Below are 14,982 nucleotides of genomic sequence, written 5' to 3' on the forward strand. Positions count from 1 at the left end.
TCCCTTCAGTAAAGGTTCCCTCAAATACATTCTTCAAAGCCATCGAAACTAATTTTGCAACATCACTTACAACCTTATCTTTCTGAAAATGTTCTTTTAAAGTGTTTCATATAAAAGTTCTCTTTAGCTTCTACTGCCCAGAAAGCATCTTTTTCTTGATCAGTTGTGCCCAATTTGTCATACTGAACTCGCTGGTTCGTTCTTTCCAGCTCATCTCCCATCTCCTCTGCCCTTTACAGGCATACTTGAATAGCTTTGTCACTTCCATCCTGAGCAGACAAGGCACTCGCATTTTAAAATGCTGAAGATACCCCTCTCATTTCAGCTGAATCTTCTGGAGGTACTGCCAGAGTTGTGTTCATAAGCTGAACACACCAGTGAAGATTATTTTCCTCCTATTTTCTTATTAAACATCACATAACATTTCACTTCTTTGCAAAGCAGGAAACCCTTGAGACACAAGTGGAACAAATATAAAGGTCAATGAGTGTGGCAGACAGGCTGCAGCCCAAACAGCTTTTCCAAGAAAACACAGGAATAATGAAGGAATGAAAGAAGTCGCTTCTAAAAGACCTATCTTAAACCTGAAAGGTGCTATGAAAACTTGTCACTGATGGTTTTTGGACCTAATCTAAGAATATACAGGAGTTTACCTGCTCAAAAACTGTGTCATCTACTGAAGTTCAACATGTTAAAACACATTAAGTGTATGTATTTTGTAGTAAAAGTATGCTTAGAACAAGATTACCTTAACCTTACTTTCAACATGTTACTAAGCATCTTCACTACTGCACCCAGCTAAACTGAAAAATGGGAAGTTACCTTGTACCTCAGCAGTCAGGACGGTTACTCTGAACAACACTTACGTGTATCAGGCTCAGGATGGGGTGGTTTGGATGGATTTTAAGATTAGGCTGGAAAAAAAAATAAATCATCCTGAAACAAGGCTTTCCTTATGCCATAAACTAAGTTGACATGCTGTTTTCTCCCCCCCTCTAAAGCTGTGAGAACATGACAAAAGTAACAAAGGAAACATTAATTTGGGGGCTTTATTTAATTTTTCTTTTCTTTTTTTTTCTTTTTTTTTTCTTTTTTTCTTTTTTAAGATGCTACATAGTCAAACAGGATTGGTCTTTTACGGCGTAGGACTAGTTTACTACTAATATTTTTTTTCCCCTAGACTTATTTACATACAAAACCAGTTTCCTGACCACTGTTTCTCCAATGCTCAGATAATCAAAACTCCCAACAATGGTGTAGTGCCCAAAACACCAGGAGGCAGAAGAATCTCGCATCACTACAGCAGCAAATTTTTAGTTCTAGTCACTGGCTTTAAACAGGTGCCTTTTCATACCATATAGTATTAGTCAATTTTGTGACAATAAGGAAACATGAGATGAAATACATTAAATAAGTTAAATATGCATTAAACATCTCTGAATAACATTTTCATTCAACTAAATGAACCAACAGCAATGTAGCTTGGTCCCTTTATGAGAACAAGGCATTGACCTTTATTCCAAATGAGCGTCATACCAGTCAATATATGCCTCTTAATGATGTCTAGCACATTCAGCATTGCCACATACAATTCTTTTCAGTTTCTCACGATTCATTTAAGTGCCAAGAAATTGGTAACTTGCACAGAGTTGAAGACACTGACAGAAACTGTTAAATTTATGAGCAGAATGGTGGATTAATGTATTTTACAGAAGTTTATCAACACCTCCTGCCTAACCCAGCTCCAAACATCCAATAGGGCCAGCTCCAGCAGTGGAGGAAGAGTTTTTCTATTTTTCCTTTTTTTTTTTTCTTTTTTTTTTTTTTTTCCTTTTTTTAGAAAGAGGTCATCCAGCAACATGTACCAGGGTCTAAGAATGTTTAAAACGACATATACAATATTCCATTGTAGTGTTAAATCGTGATTTTCTCCCCCCTTCATCACTGAAGCATATTCTCTTTCATTCATCCACTCACTGTACATTTTCAACTTTCTAGATTACGTTACATAGTATTTGTGCAGGGGTAATTTAAAGGCAAGACCTGTGAGATGTCATACATTAATTTTTTTTTTAAACATTGTTATGAATAAATTTAATCCAATGATATGGCAGAACCATCAAACCAATTTACAATTTCCAGCATGCTGCCTCTACAAGGCTATTTTTCCTATAATTACACCAAAGACAAAGAACAAAACCACCAAAGCAAGTAGTCTGGAGCTGAACCCTTCGTCCTTGACAGCAGCTGCAGAAGCAGATATTGGGTTGTTTGTCTGAGGTGCCTTCCTCATCCGCAGTCCATCTTCTTCCTAAAGGAAGAGATATTATTTCTACTGAAGAACAGCTTGAAATATTCTCCCTTATCATACTTATTTTAGGTGTGCATAATAAAACAGGTGAAAGCTAATTTACAGCTAATTTAGAACTCTTATTTCCTCGATAATCCTGACAAGGAAAGGGTAGCGAGGTAGGAGAAGAATTCTGTATCCACTTGACTAGCAGAGCAAAATCCACATGCTCTTGGAAGTTTTCTCCTGCTGACTAAGGTAACAGGGGAAGCAATGAGGAAGCCTTGTCCAAAGTCTGCAGAGAGCTCCAGATCTTCAAAAGCAATGATGGAGGGAATGGCATGAAGGGGCTTTTTGTGCTCTGTAAGCAAATACAGCACTATTGGGGAGAATGCTTTTCAGTATAACTAAAATCGGTTGTGAAAAATATGCAACTTTAAGCCAGTTATATTCATCATTTGCCTAGTTAGATGTCACAAGCAAATTTTATCATCATTTGAAAGGAAATCTATTTCCCCCATCACATTAATGATGACATTTTGACATGAAACTAATGGCAATAATTAGGATATATTCTTGGTATGAGTTTGACAGCTCTCTCAATTTAAAGATGTATGAGACAACAGATAAAACAACATCGTAACACCAGATAGTATCATTTCAAGTGGAGACCACGTTCCCCACATCTTGATGTAAACTGTTGTGCAGCACAGCTGTGTGTTAGCACACTCCATTACACACACACACAGAGCACTTTAGGAGACAGCAAAATGAGCCTTTTGTGACCTAACTTGTACACAGCCAAAGCACTAGTGTTAGACTTTATGTGGTACAGTATTATAGTGCAAAAGCGTAAGATACTGAAGCAAAAGCCTCAAGTCTATACATAAAAAATACCTAATAAAATGATAATAAAAGTTACTGCAGCCTTAAAAATTGTCAGATAAGAAATTCTAAAGGCTCAGAGTATGTCAGGGTTTCTCACCTTTGAATTTAAAGAGGCAAGAACACAAAGAGAAGGTCATGTCTCAGCTATATACATTGTAAATTCTATGTGCAGAGCAAAACTGGTTTACAAATGTCTGAAGAATTTCTTTACGCATCAGCCAAGCCAAGCAGCACCAATGCTGCCAGAAGAGAGTTCCTTTCACTGAGCTCCAATAGGCACAAACTCCAAATTTTCATTGGTTATCTGTGATCTAGGCATTTACAACAAATGAAACTGCTGTAAAGAGAGTTTCTCAGCATGTGTTAAAGGCTTCCCATTTATTTGATTTCACAGCAATGTGCTGGCTTTGATAGGAAGCATATTTCCTATTAATCTGTCTCACTTCGGTCATTCTAACTGTATTGTATTATATGTGTTGTAGGTGCAATTACTAAAAACGGTATTTGCACAACACTGCCCTCAAGCTCCCATCGGTTTGAGAGAACAGGGCCAAATCCAACACTGGATGCTTACTTCAGACTGAGAAAAACAGGTGGAAAAAGAAAAAAAAAAGAGAAGGAATTAATGACTTTGCTATCCACTCAGTTTCTGTGACTGCACGACTTGGATGCCCCTTTCAAAGGGAGCATTGATTTCAACACTTTTTCTCTGTTTATAGAGGAAAAACCTAAATTATCTTTTAATTTACAGACAATATTAGAGTATCATGCCAAGGTCAGGGAACCAAACCTTTAAGTTGGAAGCTTCTTTTTCAGGAAAGGGGTAAATCTGGAAAAAAATAAAAATTATCTTTACCTTAAACTGTTTATTCTCCTCCCGTAACCTCTGAACTTCTACTTGAAGCCTCTTATAGTCTTCCATTACTTTCTTAACTTCAGTGTCATCCAAAGAAGAACTTATTGATTTAGACATTACAGAGGAATCTGTCTTTGTTGCAGTTGTGGATACAATTTTATTTATTTCTATGTCATGCTGTTAAAAAAGGATAGAGTGATTTTTGGTTAGTTGTTAACACCACACCACACACCTGATATTTAGGAGGAGAATTGTGTAAAATTGCCTTTGCACACCTGACACGTGCCTGTATCAAAAGAAATAAACAACATTTTTCTTTCTGTAACCTTTACTTCCCATTTCTGTTTCACAAAAAACACCAGATCAGTAACAATAAGTGCAGACAGAATGACCTCGACTTTTCAATCCCTGCGTACATAGAAGACGAAATATCCTTAGACCATGTCATACAATGTGAGTGGGAACTTATTTGCTCATGGTCTTCTTACAGAGTTTTAGTGCTCTCCTCACCCTTCCCTCCCCAAGCACAAAAGCAGCTCCTTCAGGAACCAGGGTACTGCCGGGAGCTACCCGCCTGCTGTGCTACGGTTCTCTCTCTGTTCACTTCCCAGAGCTGGCTATCACCTCTTCACCTTAGTGACATTATAACAATACGCAATTGAATCACAAGTTGCCCAGTGCAAGATAGAACAATTGTGCCTTCAGCACCTACCTACTAGGAAACATTTCCCAGTTTATTCTATCCATTACCAGTTCTACATTTGACACTACATACTTCCGTTAAAAATTAATGCATTCACTACCCTAACAAAAATGGATCCTGCAATATTACAGCTGCTAATAGCAACATAATCCCTAACTGCAGTTGTGTCTTTCTTACTAGCTTTCTACTTATGTACTTGCTAAAATCACTGTTGTATCAAGGAAGCAAAAGGGAGTGTTGGACAGGCAAATTAATATTGCTGACAGTTATACCTGCTTCAGGATAAACTCTCAGCTTTATGACCATCAATCACAATCTTTCAATTTTTAAAAGAATATTCTTTATCCTGCAATCTTTCACTAAATGAAAACAGATCACCTCAAAGATTTGTGCTAGCGTTGCACTTATATTGTTCAAATTAGCTGCTCGTTACATAAAGCATCACTAAGATTTTTAAATAGCTTATATTGTGTTTTCAAAAGGTGATGCCATCCCGACAGTGAAACAGAGGGTTCTGTCTTTTGCTTATATAGCTGTCCGTATAAACATGCCATTTTACATGATCTATTGTGGTATTATGTTAAAACACTCAATATGCAGTTTGAAATACTCACAGGCTTGTCGTTTTCCGTTGGTAGCTCAAACACACACCTAAGTTTCGAATCCATGAGTTCTTCCGGTTTTGCTTCTTTCCACTAGAATAATTTATTATTAATTTAATATTAAACATATTAGTATAATAAAGGCAGATGAAAAATGCAGCTCATAATGTAAGAAAATACCATCATCTTACAAAAAACCCACAGGTGTTTACCATGTTACCATTAGATGATGAAAATTAAACCAAATGTGTAACTGAGAGGTATCAAAGGAAGACCAGATACTATGAAGGAAATAATTCTAAGTAGTCAGAAAAAAACCACAGGTAATTTATGAGAGAACTGGGAATTGTGCAAGAGTAATGAGCATAGATAGGGGGAGCTATGGTCCTGATTTTGGGGGGGTGGGGGGGGAATAAAAGAAAAAAGGAGGGGCGCATTAAAGGAAGGGAAAGGCAACAAAACCCATAATCAGTAAATGTTAGGTTTGAAGCCTTTGTTCAGCAGAGTTCCTGCTTTTCAAATTCCACATGAGGTTTTCTTCCTGACTGGTATGAACTACAGGCTGTTCTTCCCCCTCCTTGTTTTCCACCTCTCTATTTTTCAGCATCAATGTCTAAATACTAACAGATGTGCTACACATAGAAAGGGATAGTTTCCCCTCTCATCCTTCGCTCCCCTTCAACTAGGGAGTCTACCATAAACAAGTTCCCTTTCAATATTTTTAATAGGGATTAACAGTTATAAATCTTTGCTCAGTATCAGCTGTAACCCTGAACTGAAAAGCCTGATTCATTGTAGTGATACACAGCAAGCAGCATCCACATTTACATCTTGGATTTCTCACATGCTTCTCTTCACTTTGACCATACTTCTGGTAGCATGGTATTGCTCAGCATATCTCAAGTAGGTGTCAAATTATGGCTAACCCCTGTGCAACCTGAGCAAGTATTTGACTCATCCTAAATAGCGGAATTGTACTTCAGATCTTCTGTGGCTGAAGTCAGAGTTGTATTTCGAGCTCCTTGGCTGCCTGTGAGGTGTTGAAAGCTTTATAGTACTCCAGTAATTTGTCTCACCTGTTTATCCAGAATAGGGAGAGACATGGAGAGTGGTAACAAAGCTGAGAACTGATAAAGTGGTACAGGAAAAGAAATCATATTGGTCTGTAGAGCTCTGGAAAACTGGAAGGGCCACCTAGGTCCTAAAAAACGTTCTTTGCTAGCAGAGTAACATTTTTCATGGTATAAAGTAACTCATAAAAATTAAAAGGTTTAGAAAGAAAGGCAGTCTGGCTTATCTTTCTAGTGATGCAGACATTTTATTACTACTGCTGTTTTTCCCACTGGATCTTATTTTGAGGCCATTAAACAAGTATAGTTCCATAAATCTCTTTCAGAAAGGAAATTCTTAACCCTGCAGAGTGCCGCAGCTTTAAAAAGCTATTCCAAAGAAGATACATATTGTAAAGACTACTGTAAAAAAGCCATGATATGTACTCTGAGGTTTTTGGGGTTAGCTTTTTAAAGTAATACGCATGCATACAAACACACACAAGACCCACACTTTAGAGCAATGGCCCTTTTTTTTTCTTTTTTATTGTGTCCTCACTAGCTACGGAGTATTCTCTCAAGCCACCAAAAGCCAGACTAGAAAAGCTTCCTTGTGCCGCCTTGCAGCAGCAAATTTTGCTGTTATAGGAAAGCCATCAGTTGACATAGTGGTTTGTTCCTTTCCAAGTTGTCTTAATGTAGCCTGACATCTTATTTCTACATCTTTTGCCCTTCCTTGCTTCAGCACCTACATGCTTCTCTTACTCTCATTTTAATCCACAGGACAAAATGTACGAGGGTCTTTCATTTACCTAAGCCATAACAAACATAGGTAGGTATAAAGAAAAAAGCAGTACTTGTAAATCATCCTCCTGGAAAAAGGGGTTGCTCAAGGGAAGACTCAAGTCTGAGAGTAGAGGCATAAATGTAAAAACATGCCACAGACGTAGAATATATTCTACATATTCTTAGAATATATAGTTCAAGTTGTCCTTTCTAAAAAAATGATGTATTGGAAAAAACACAACTACTTAGGTTTCTTTTTCATGGCTTGGTATCTTGTTACTGACAGCACTGTCTTAAAGAAGCAACTACAGATACCTATTGTGTCTTTCAGCGCAAGATTCCTGGAGCTCGAAATAAAGAGAAAACACCTTGCCAGGCAGAGATGGAAATCTGGCAAAGCTTTCAAGGATCATTCCAGTGTGATCTGACAACAGCCCTTAGGCAACACAATGAAAGGTCTTATAAAATTACACAATTGTAAAGAAATCCATTTTAATTCATTTCAATACTTACTACTGCTTCCATGTCTGAAGTATCAGCTGGAGCAAACATAGACTGAACCATAAACTTGTGTTTACTTTTCTCGTTAGGGTCATAGTCAAAAGGCTGTAGCATCACTGCAAGAAAAACCCCAAAATACATTATCTTAACATTGCTCTGACGCAGACATGCACTGATGATACAGTTACCAGATTTGAGAAATAGAAACATTCAAATGGTTTCAAGTTGTACGTACATTATGACCAAAACAGACACTGAGATTGGGAACCTCACTTTGAAACCAAATTTCAAGAGGTGAGAGAAACAGACTTCAAACTGCCTAGATTTTTGTCTGACAATTTTGGAAGTGCTGATCATGCTACAATATTTCGTATACAAACTATGGTGAGATAATAATAGTAATTCATAGTAAATAGAGTAATTTACATATCTTCTGGGACAGAGGGAAATATCCTCCAAGAAAGCATCTTTTTTCCTTCTTCCTTGGGGCAGAAGTAACAAGCTGGCATTTTAAATAGTTGTACACATTGTATTGCTGGTGGTTCCTGAGAAAAACTACAGAGACAACCTCAAACATTTTAAACCTTGAGGTTCAAGTCTCAGGATGGAAATTTCCTCTACAAAGTTTAAGAGTCTCATGGTATTTGTGTTATCAAGTACAAATATTTCTCTTCCAAAAATAAGTTGCTGAAAGTTTGTTACCAATTTATAGCTGGAAGTTTATGGCTAAATGCTATATAAACTTAGCTTCTGAAAGGTATGCAAGAAATCTATTTCTCCCCATTCGAAAATCACAAACATTCCAGATTTGCTTATGGAGAAAATGACTGTGTTCAGGGGCAGAGAGCAAGGAACAGAAGGTTTAAGAGGTGTGCTTTTTTAAGATTTGATTTATTTACATAGTATATAAATACATATATAACCCTAATATATTATAGTATAGATAGTATATATTATAAACCCTAATGTATTATAGTATATAGTAGATAGTATATTAACTTATTTATATAATGTTAGGAATTTCCATGTCTCATCTTTTTTTGGGTAAAGAACTAACAGGTTAAAGCAACTTGATGAGGGGCAATTATGTATTTCATATACATACATTTCATTATTAGATATTGCAGAAAGCTACCACCCCCTCAAGTTTAAAATGAAGCTTGCATATACTGCAATTACTGCTAACATAAAAAATGGTGGCAGGTTTTAAAATTCACTTTTTACAACCCGTGAGCTACTTCAGTCCCTCAATTCAATGGCTAAGAAGAGAAGTAGCTCAAGAATTAGGATTACTTTCATTGACATTATGTGCCCAAATTCACATGCACTAATTGCAGGGGTTTGTCGTATAAAAGCAATATCCAAAAGATCCCATTTATTGCTGATGAAGGCAAGTCAAACCAATTTGCCTCCTTCGACAAGCAAAATATGTTATGGCGGTGTCATTTTTATTATGCACACAATCTGTGGCTATCAACAACCATAAGAATTTTAAAGCCCCACAAGATGGAAGGCAGCAAATTCTCTCAGATGAGGTCTTTTAAAAATTATTATACATTTTTAACTCACCTTTCAGTAATCAAACACTAGCCCAAAAGAAACGTTTGCAAATTAACAGGCTGCTTTTAAAATTATTTTTCCAAACAGAAGTGATTGCACCGTGAAATCATACGTATTTCAAAATTGCATGATACCTCACTGAAAAGCAGCAGTGTATGTTTTTCACCCCTGTAGTTGACACCTATCTTATTCCAAGCTCACATAACGTGTAAAATGTGTAACTCCAACTAGGTAGTTAAACCTATTCACTGTTTATGGAACTTCTCTAGATCTGCAGTTAGATCAGTTTGCTTTGCTGAGTGCAACTATAAGCTCATTTGAAAATCCTTATTTCCCAAGTGGTAGTGCTGAACCCATTCTCAAACGCTAAACAGTCGCTGCTCTAAATTCCATTCACTGAATCATAAGAGCAAGCAGCTAGAGAGGGCTTGACAGTACAAATGTTGTTAGCACTTATATTTTTAGATCAATACATGAAAGTCACATTGACACAAATTATTCAGTGAACGTCTTATAAGCCAGATGGGAAGCTCAAAAATACGTACTTTGTTCAAGAGGAAGTCAAACCATTTCAACATTTATTCACATACTATTGGGGGTTTCGGTGAAAGATCAGTTCCATGTAACTGCCCTAATTGCTGGAGAATTGGCTACTGTGAATGTGGCTTCATTGTTTTGACTGGAAATTGCATATCTCACACAAGAACTACGTGGGAAGTGTATGTTTCCTACAAAATGCCTTATCAAATCAGTCATCTCAACTCAAAAATTTCTGACCAGCTTTCATCAGAACCCAGAGTTCCAAGAAACAAAACGATTAACATGAACTTCAAGTTTACTAGCACCAGCATCCCCCAGGCAGGGATATGTCTTTTAACCACTTTCTTAAACTGATCACTCTATAGATAAAGCACCAGAAGTATTTTACCACAAGCAAAGACTGTGAAGGCATTGAGAGACAATGGAATGAGGAATAACACAGGTTATGTTTGTTACCCCATTTGGTGTTGTCAAAATTCAAACACGAAGGACTGATGCTATGTACATCCTGCTCTGAAATGTTTCCAAAGAAATGGATACCAGTTTTCGCACACATTGCTGCTACACCCCTGGTATTTTACACAACGCTTTGTAGGTAGCAAAGGAGAGGCAGTGACCACCTAATATGCTCTTTCCTTTTCCTAGAACAGTTACTGGCAATGTTAATAACAATGTCAAAGCATTAAACTCTTCTGGTTTCCTAGAGTAAACCTGCTTTCTCAAGCAACAGAGGAAATTTGAAGCAAGGAACATGGAGGGAGGCTAAACTCTACCCATAATGCCTGCTAGGAGCTGGCACTCCCTTCCAAGAGCAGAAGGAACAGAAAAGTCTCCCTGCTCAGATAGTCAGCAACCTTCCTCTGGTTTCCATCTAAAATTATTAATGGCCTGTTTACTTGGTCCTGGACCAATACTGCCCTTACGCTTAAATATCAAGGAAGGGGAAGAGTCATGCACTTCTGGCGCACTCCAAGACATCAATCACAGTAACTCTTGGCCTTCTGGTAAACTAAAGCCAGACCCAGTGGGTCCTCTCCGGGCCAGGCTCCCCATTCATTCCCTGCACCTGTTCTGGCTTCAACTCCTCTCTACGAGCTACTCTCATGATACATCCAGGAAATCTTACTAGTGCCTTGGACGAGAGCATTCATACCCTCTTCTCTCTTGCATTACCCAGCCTGTTTGGACATACAACATTTGCCTTATTCCCAGCCTCATTATGTCAGCATTCTGGTCACCCTGGCCAACCCCCTTCATTAAACAAGCTTGCAATTATAGCAGGAGTATTTTATTCTCCGAGTGCATGATTTTGCAGTTTCTCTGATGAAACTCATCTTCAGTTTCTCTTACTGTAGCCTTCAAGGACACCCGGTTCTCCTGTGTATCTTCAGCCTCCCAACTTCGCATCATCATCAGGGTTTTTAGTGTACTCTTTGTGCCAGAATTGCTTATAAAAGCATTAAACAAGGTTAGTACTAAGAAACATTCTGAAGAAACGTCACTAGGAACTTCCTGCTATTACGTTTCTATCCACCATATCGCTGTTCACTTTCTCTTAAGTAGCCCATTCAATAGCCTGTGAATCTGTTTTTCTTTTCCAGCTTTCTTGAGAATTTTCCCAAATGGCACTGCATGAAATTCTTTATGGTCTGGATAGATCAAATCTACCACACTCAGGTCACCTTTACATAAAATACCCCAACAAGCTACAGGAGCAAGCCTCAACATGAACAGTGCAATTCGATCAGCTCTGCTAGAGGTGAGTGAAGGACACTCGTATCTACAGGAACAGGCAGAATCCACTGGACCATTCCACATTTGTTCCATGTTTACATAGTTCTTTCTGTAAACATTTCAGTCATACTAAAATATGCCGAATCTGTGAATATCAAGATAGATTCTTCTAAAACAAGCAGACAAAACCAAACCTTGGCAGTTGCTCCCTAGTCCTGGGAGGCCCAGGGGAACAGGGTGCAGCAGCAACATTGCCCTGGGAGAGCTGGGGGCTGCAGCAGTCAGTGGGACATGATCGGTGTCTTAGAGAAAGGAGCAGACCTGCTGTGACCAAAGAGAACGGCAGCTGCAGAAGCACCCTCCTGAAAGCAGTAAAACTGCCTTTCCGAAGAGAGGTAAGTTTACAAAAGACCGAAAGCTCCCCTCCAAGGATATTCGACAGCAACCTAAGGCTAATGTCAGCTTCTCCCAATTTTTTAGGAAGCACGTGCAGACTGCTCTCTTCAGCGGGACAGTGTGCACAGATGGTACCATCTGTACTTCCTCTCTCCTCCCATTGTACACCTCTCTGCAGACTTATCAGCATAAGCTTATATTTTTTCACTTTTTCTTTATAACCCATTCATGCCTTTTATTTAGATTTCAACCTCTCAGAAGCCACAAAATCAGATATCTTTGTTGAAATAAGACATGCTTAACAAAAATGGAATGTGTGCAAATACTCATCAACGTATTTCACAGTAAATGCAATGAAATCAGATGACAGCACACACATACGCTTCCCAATAGTTACATAAACTCAGCTGTTAAAATTACATGCCTTTACGTAACAGGTGAAAACACGGGCTACAAACATGACACTGCAGCAAGCAGTGCATGCTGACAGGGCCTTAAATCCTGATAGTTAGGAAAAGCTGCGTGAGAAGCCAGTATCTCAGACTCCACTAGAATAAAGCAAGCTTTTCTCTTCTAGCTTTCTGTATGTTTTTAATGAACCATCATACTAGTATGAAACAAAGTGGAGTAACGTTCCCACTCCTGCCTCTATATTAAGGCAAATATTCTCTCATATACTTACATCAGAATAGCACAGACATAGTTTCACAGGAATGCAACAAAGGTAACTGATTACTATAGTGCAAGGAAGATACGGCTGCCCCCAACTCAGCTTCACTCAGTAATATTCTAAGAAACTAACAAATTGTTCCAGAGCTTCATGCCATTATAGTGATTTTTCCAGAGACAAGGTGGAGTACCAATGCAGTGCTACCAAACGGCTGTGTTAAAACCTAGCAGCAATTCTCAAGAGGACAGATAGCATATAGTATATACAGCCCAGTTAAAGTGTCTGGAAGTTACTACTGAATTAACTATATTCTAATAATTTCTCATCAGTAGTATTTACTAGGTTTGGAGGAGTTCAAGTCCTATATGCAGCGTGCAAGACTTGAATTACATGACTGAAAAATAACCGCCTTAGAGGCAAAGAAACAACTTCTATTTATTTTCCACTTAACTCCAAAATCAGCCTTCTGTTCTTAAGCAACATTACTCCAAAGCAAAGGTTAAACACATCTCCCCCTTTTTGGGGAATTTGGAAACAATTCTGTTCTTTAAGTTAATGAAAGTCCCATCTTCGATCCCCGCCTATCCAAAAGATCTCTTCTGCTAATAAGAACCAAAGACACTGCCATCTTCGAGTCCAAAATAAGGTCCAGAGCTACCAGGATTGCAATGTATACAGCTCTATGAAAGACAAACTCAACCACAGCATAAGCTAAAAAGAGCTTCAGTTTAGAATGTTTTAGGAAATTAAGAATTAACATTTATAACCCCCGAATTCTGTAACACATCTACCTATAAATTTACCTTAATATATTACTTAAAAAATAATGAATGGGTACTACCTGCATTTTAAAACATAACGTTAAGGTAAGGAATGGCAATTTAGGAGTGTTATTATTACTAAGTTGTTATCAGCATGAAAATATGTTGAACCCAAATCTGAACTTGTGATTAAATATACCATAGCCATTGCAAAACTAACTGAATCATAAATCACTCTAAATGAAGTTGTCAGAAAAGGGAAATTTTTCAAAGCTATGTCAGCAAGAGCAAAGCATAGCTTAGGGTTAGCACAGCAATCTCTCATAACAGGATACTTTAAGTCAAGTCTTGGACTAGATCCATATTCTATCTGGTAGGCAGCTGGGAAGAGCTGAGCTGGAAAAGCAAGTAGGATTTAGGCATGCTGGTAGCATAACAAAAGATGGTTCATACCACACTCTACTATACTATATTCTGCTCAAGGTAGAGTGAAGGGTCATTGCAAGCAGGAGTTTAAGAAAACACTCAATGTTGAGATCAAAAAAGCATGGTATGTGCCTGCAAAGGAAGTGGGCTTTTAATTTCAAAAATTCATTTGAAAGATTAAAAGAATCCACATCTTTATAGCATGAAGATAATTTGTAGCTAGGAACCATGCTAATTTTCATTATCACTTCATTGATTTCTACGCATTTAATATGCTTGCCTGCAGCTAGCAGAGATGACAGACAGCTTTAGTGCGGAGTTGTCCTGAGTTTTAAAGATCAAAATTTCTCTCTAGAGAGCTTTTTCATTTACATGCTAGGCATTTCAGAGCTTACTGGGTACGTGCTAGCCTTCTCCTGAAGAACAAGTGCTTTGGCTGCCCCACCTGTAGCTACCCCATTGCACTGGTTATCTCCTCACTCTGACATTTCCCAGAGATTAACTGCAAGCAGGGCACAAATCTGCAATCATATGCACGCTCAACTGGCACAATAGAAATCCCAAAGACAACAGATCAATGAGTGAGCCAATGCAGGCATGCACAGGAGGACTTACAGGATTAGAGCCTCTTACTGTTACAGTGCAAAGTATATTTGGGATCAATTTTTATTTTGTTGAAGCAAACTCTCCAAGGGTGAGGTGCTGAAATATTTTACATTTTAAGTAAAAAACTGAAATCTTGATTTTTACATTCTTTTTTTTTCCAAGCAGTAGTTTTAGCTCCCCAAATTTTTTATTCCAGGCTAGAAAAGTTTGGTAAGAGACTAGCAGCAGACTGTAAAACCTATCTGTAAGTAAGTTTTCTTATCATGACAATATTAAAACTTATTAAATAGTGAAACAGATCTGAATGTATTTTATAGAAATCGTTTTCTTAACTAAGAAGTCATACTTCACTCATGCAGCTGCCACTACTGCATGCTTTGATAGAATTTATTATTGAGAACATGGACTGGAGAAGTCATGAGAAAATATTCTTTTCAAGCATGTATCATCAGCAAGTTAATAATATACAGACATTCTGCTTATGAGAAATACTCAGCTCTTTATGCTTTCAAAGTAAGCCACTCCTTGCTTTTCCATTACCAAAACTTAGGCAAGTCAAGAGCTACCGAGCCAGAGAAAAACATTAGTTTTTCCTATGGAACCACAAAGATTTA

The 14,982-nt window shown here is 37.9% G+C and overlaps 1 protein-coding gene across 1 annotated transcript in view; it reads right to left on the reverse strand.

Moving 5' to 3' along the window:
- Positions 1-1,097: 1,097 nt before the first annotated feature.
- VAPB (VAMP associated protein B and C) overlaps positions 1,098-14,982 on the reverse strand; it is a 31,595-nt gene continuing 17,710 nt past the window's right edge. The window contains exons 3-6 of the mRNA XM_030503342.1: positions 7,688-7,791; positions 5,352-5,432; positions 4,035-4,211; positions 1,098-2,311 (exon numbers count right to left, since the gene is read on the reverse strand). Coding sequence (XP_030359202.1) covers positions 2,153-2,311; positions 4,035-4,211; positions 5,352-5,432; positions 7,688-7,791 — 521 coding nt within the window. The 3' untranslated portion in view covers positions 1,098-2,152. The remainder of the gene's footprint in view (positions 2,312-4,034; positions 4,212-5,351; positions 5,433-7,687; positions 7,792-14,982) is intronic.

Source organism: Strigops habroptila, chromosome 13, assembly GCF_004027225.2.
Source record: "Strigops habroptila isolate Jane chromosome 13, bStrHab1.2.pri, whole genome shotgun sequence".
In the NCBI taxonomy this organism is placed as follows: domain Eukaryota; kingdom Metazoa; phylum Chordata; class Aves; order Psittaciformes; family Psittacidae; genus Strigops; species Strigops habroptila.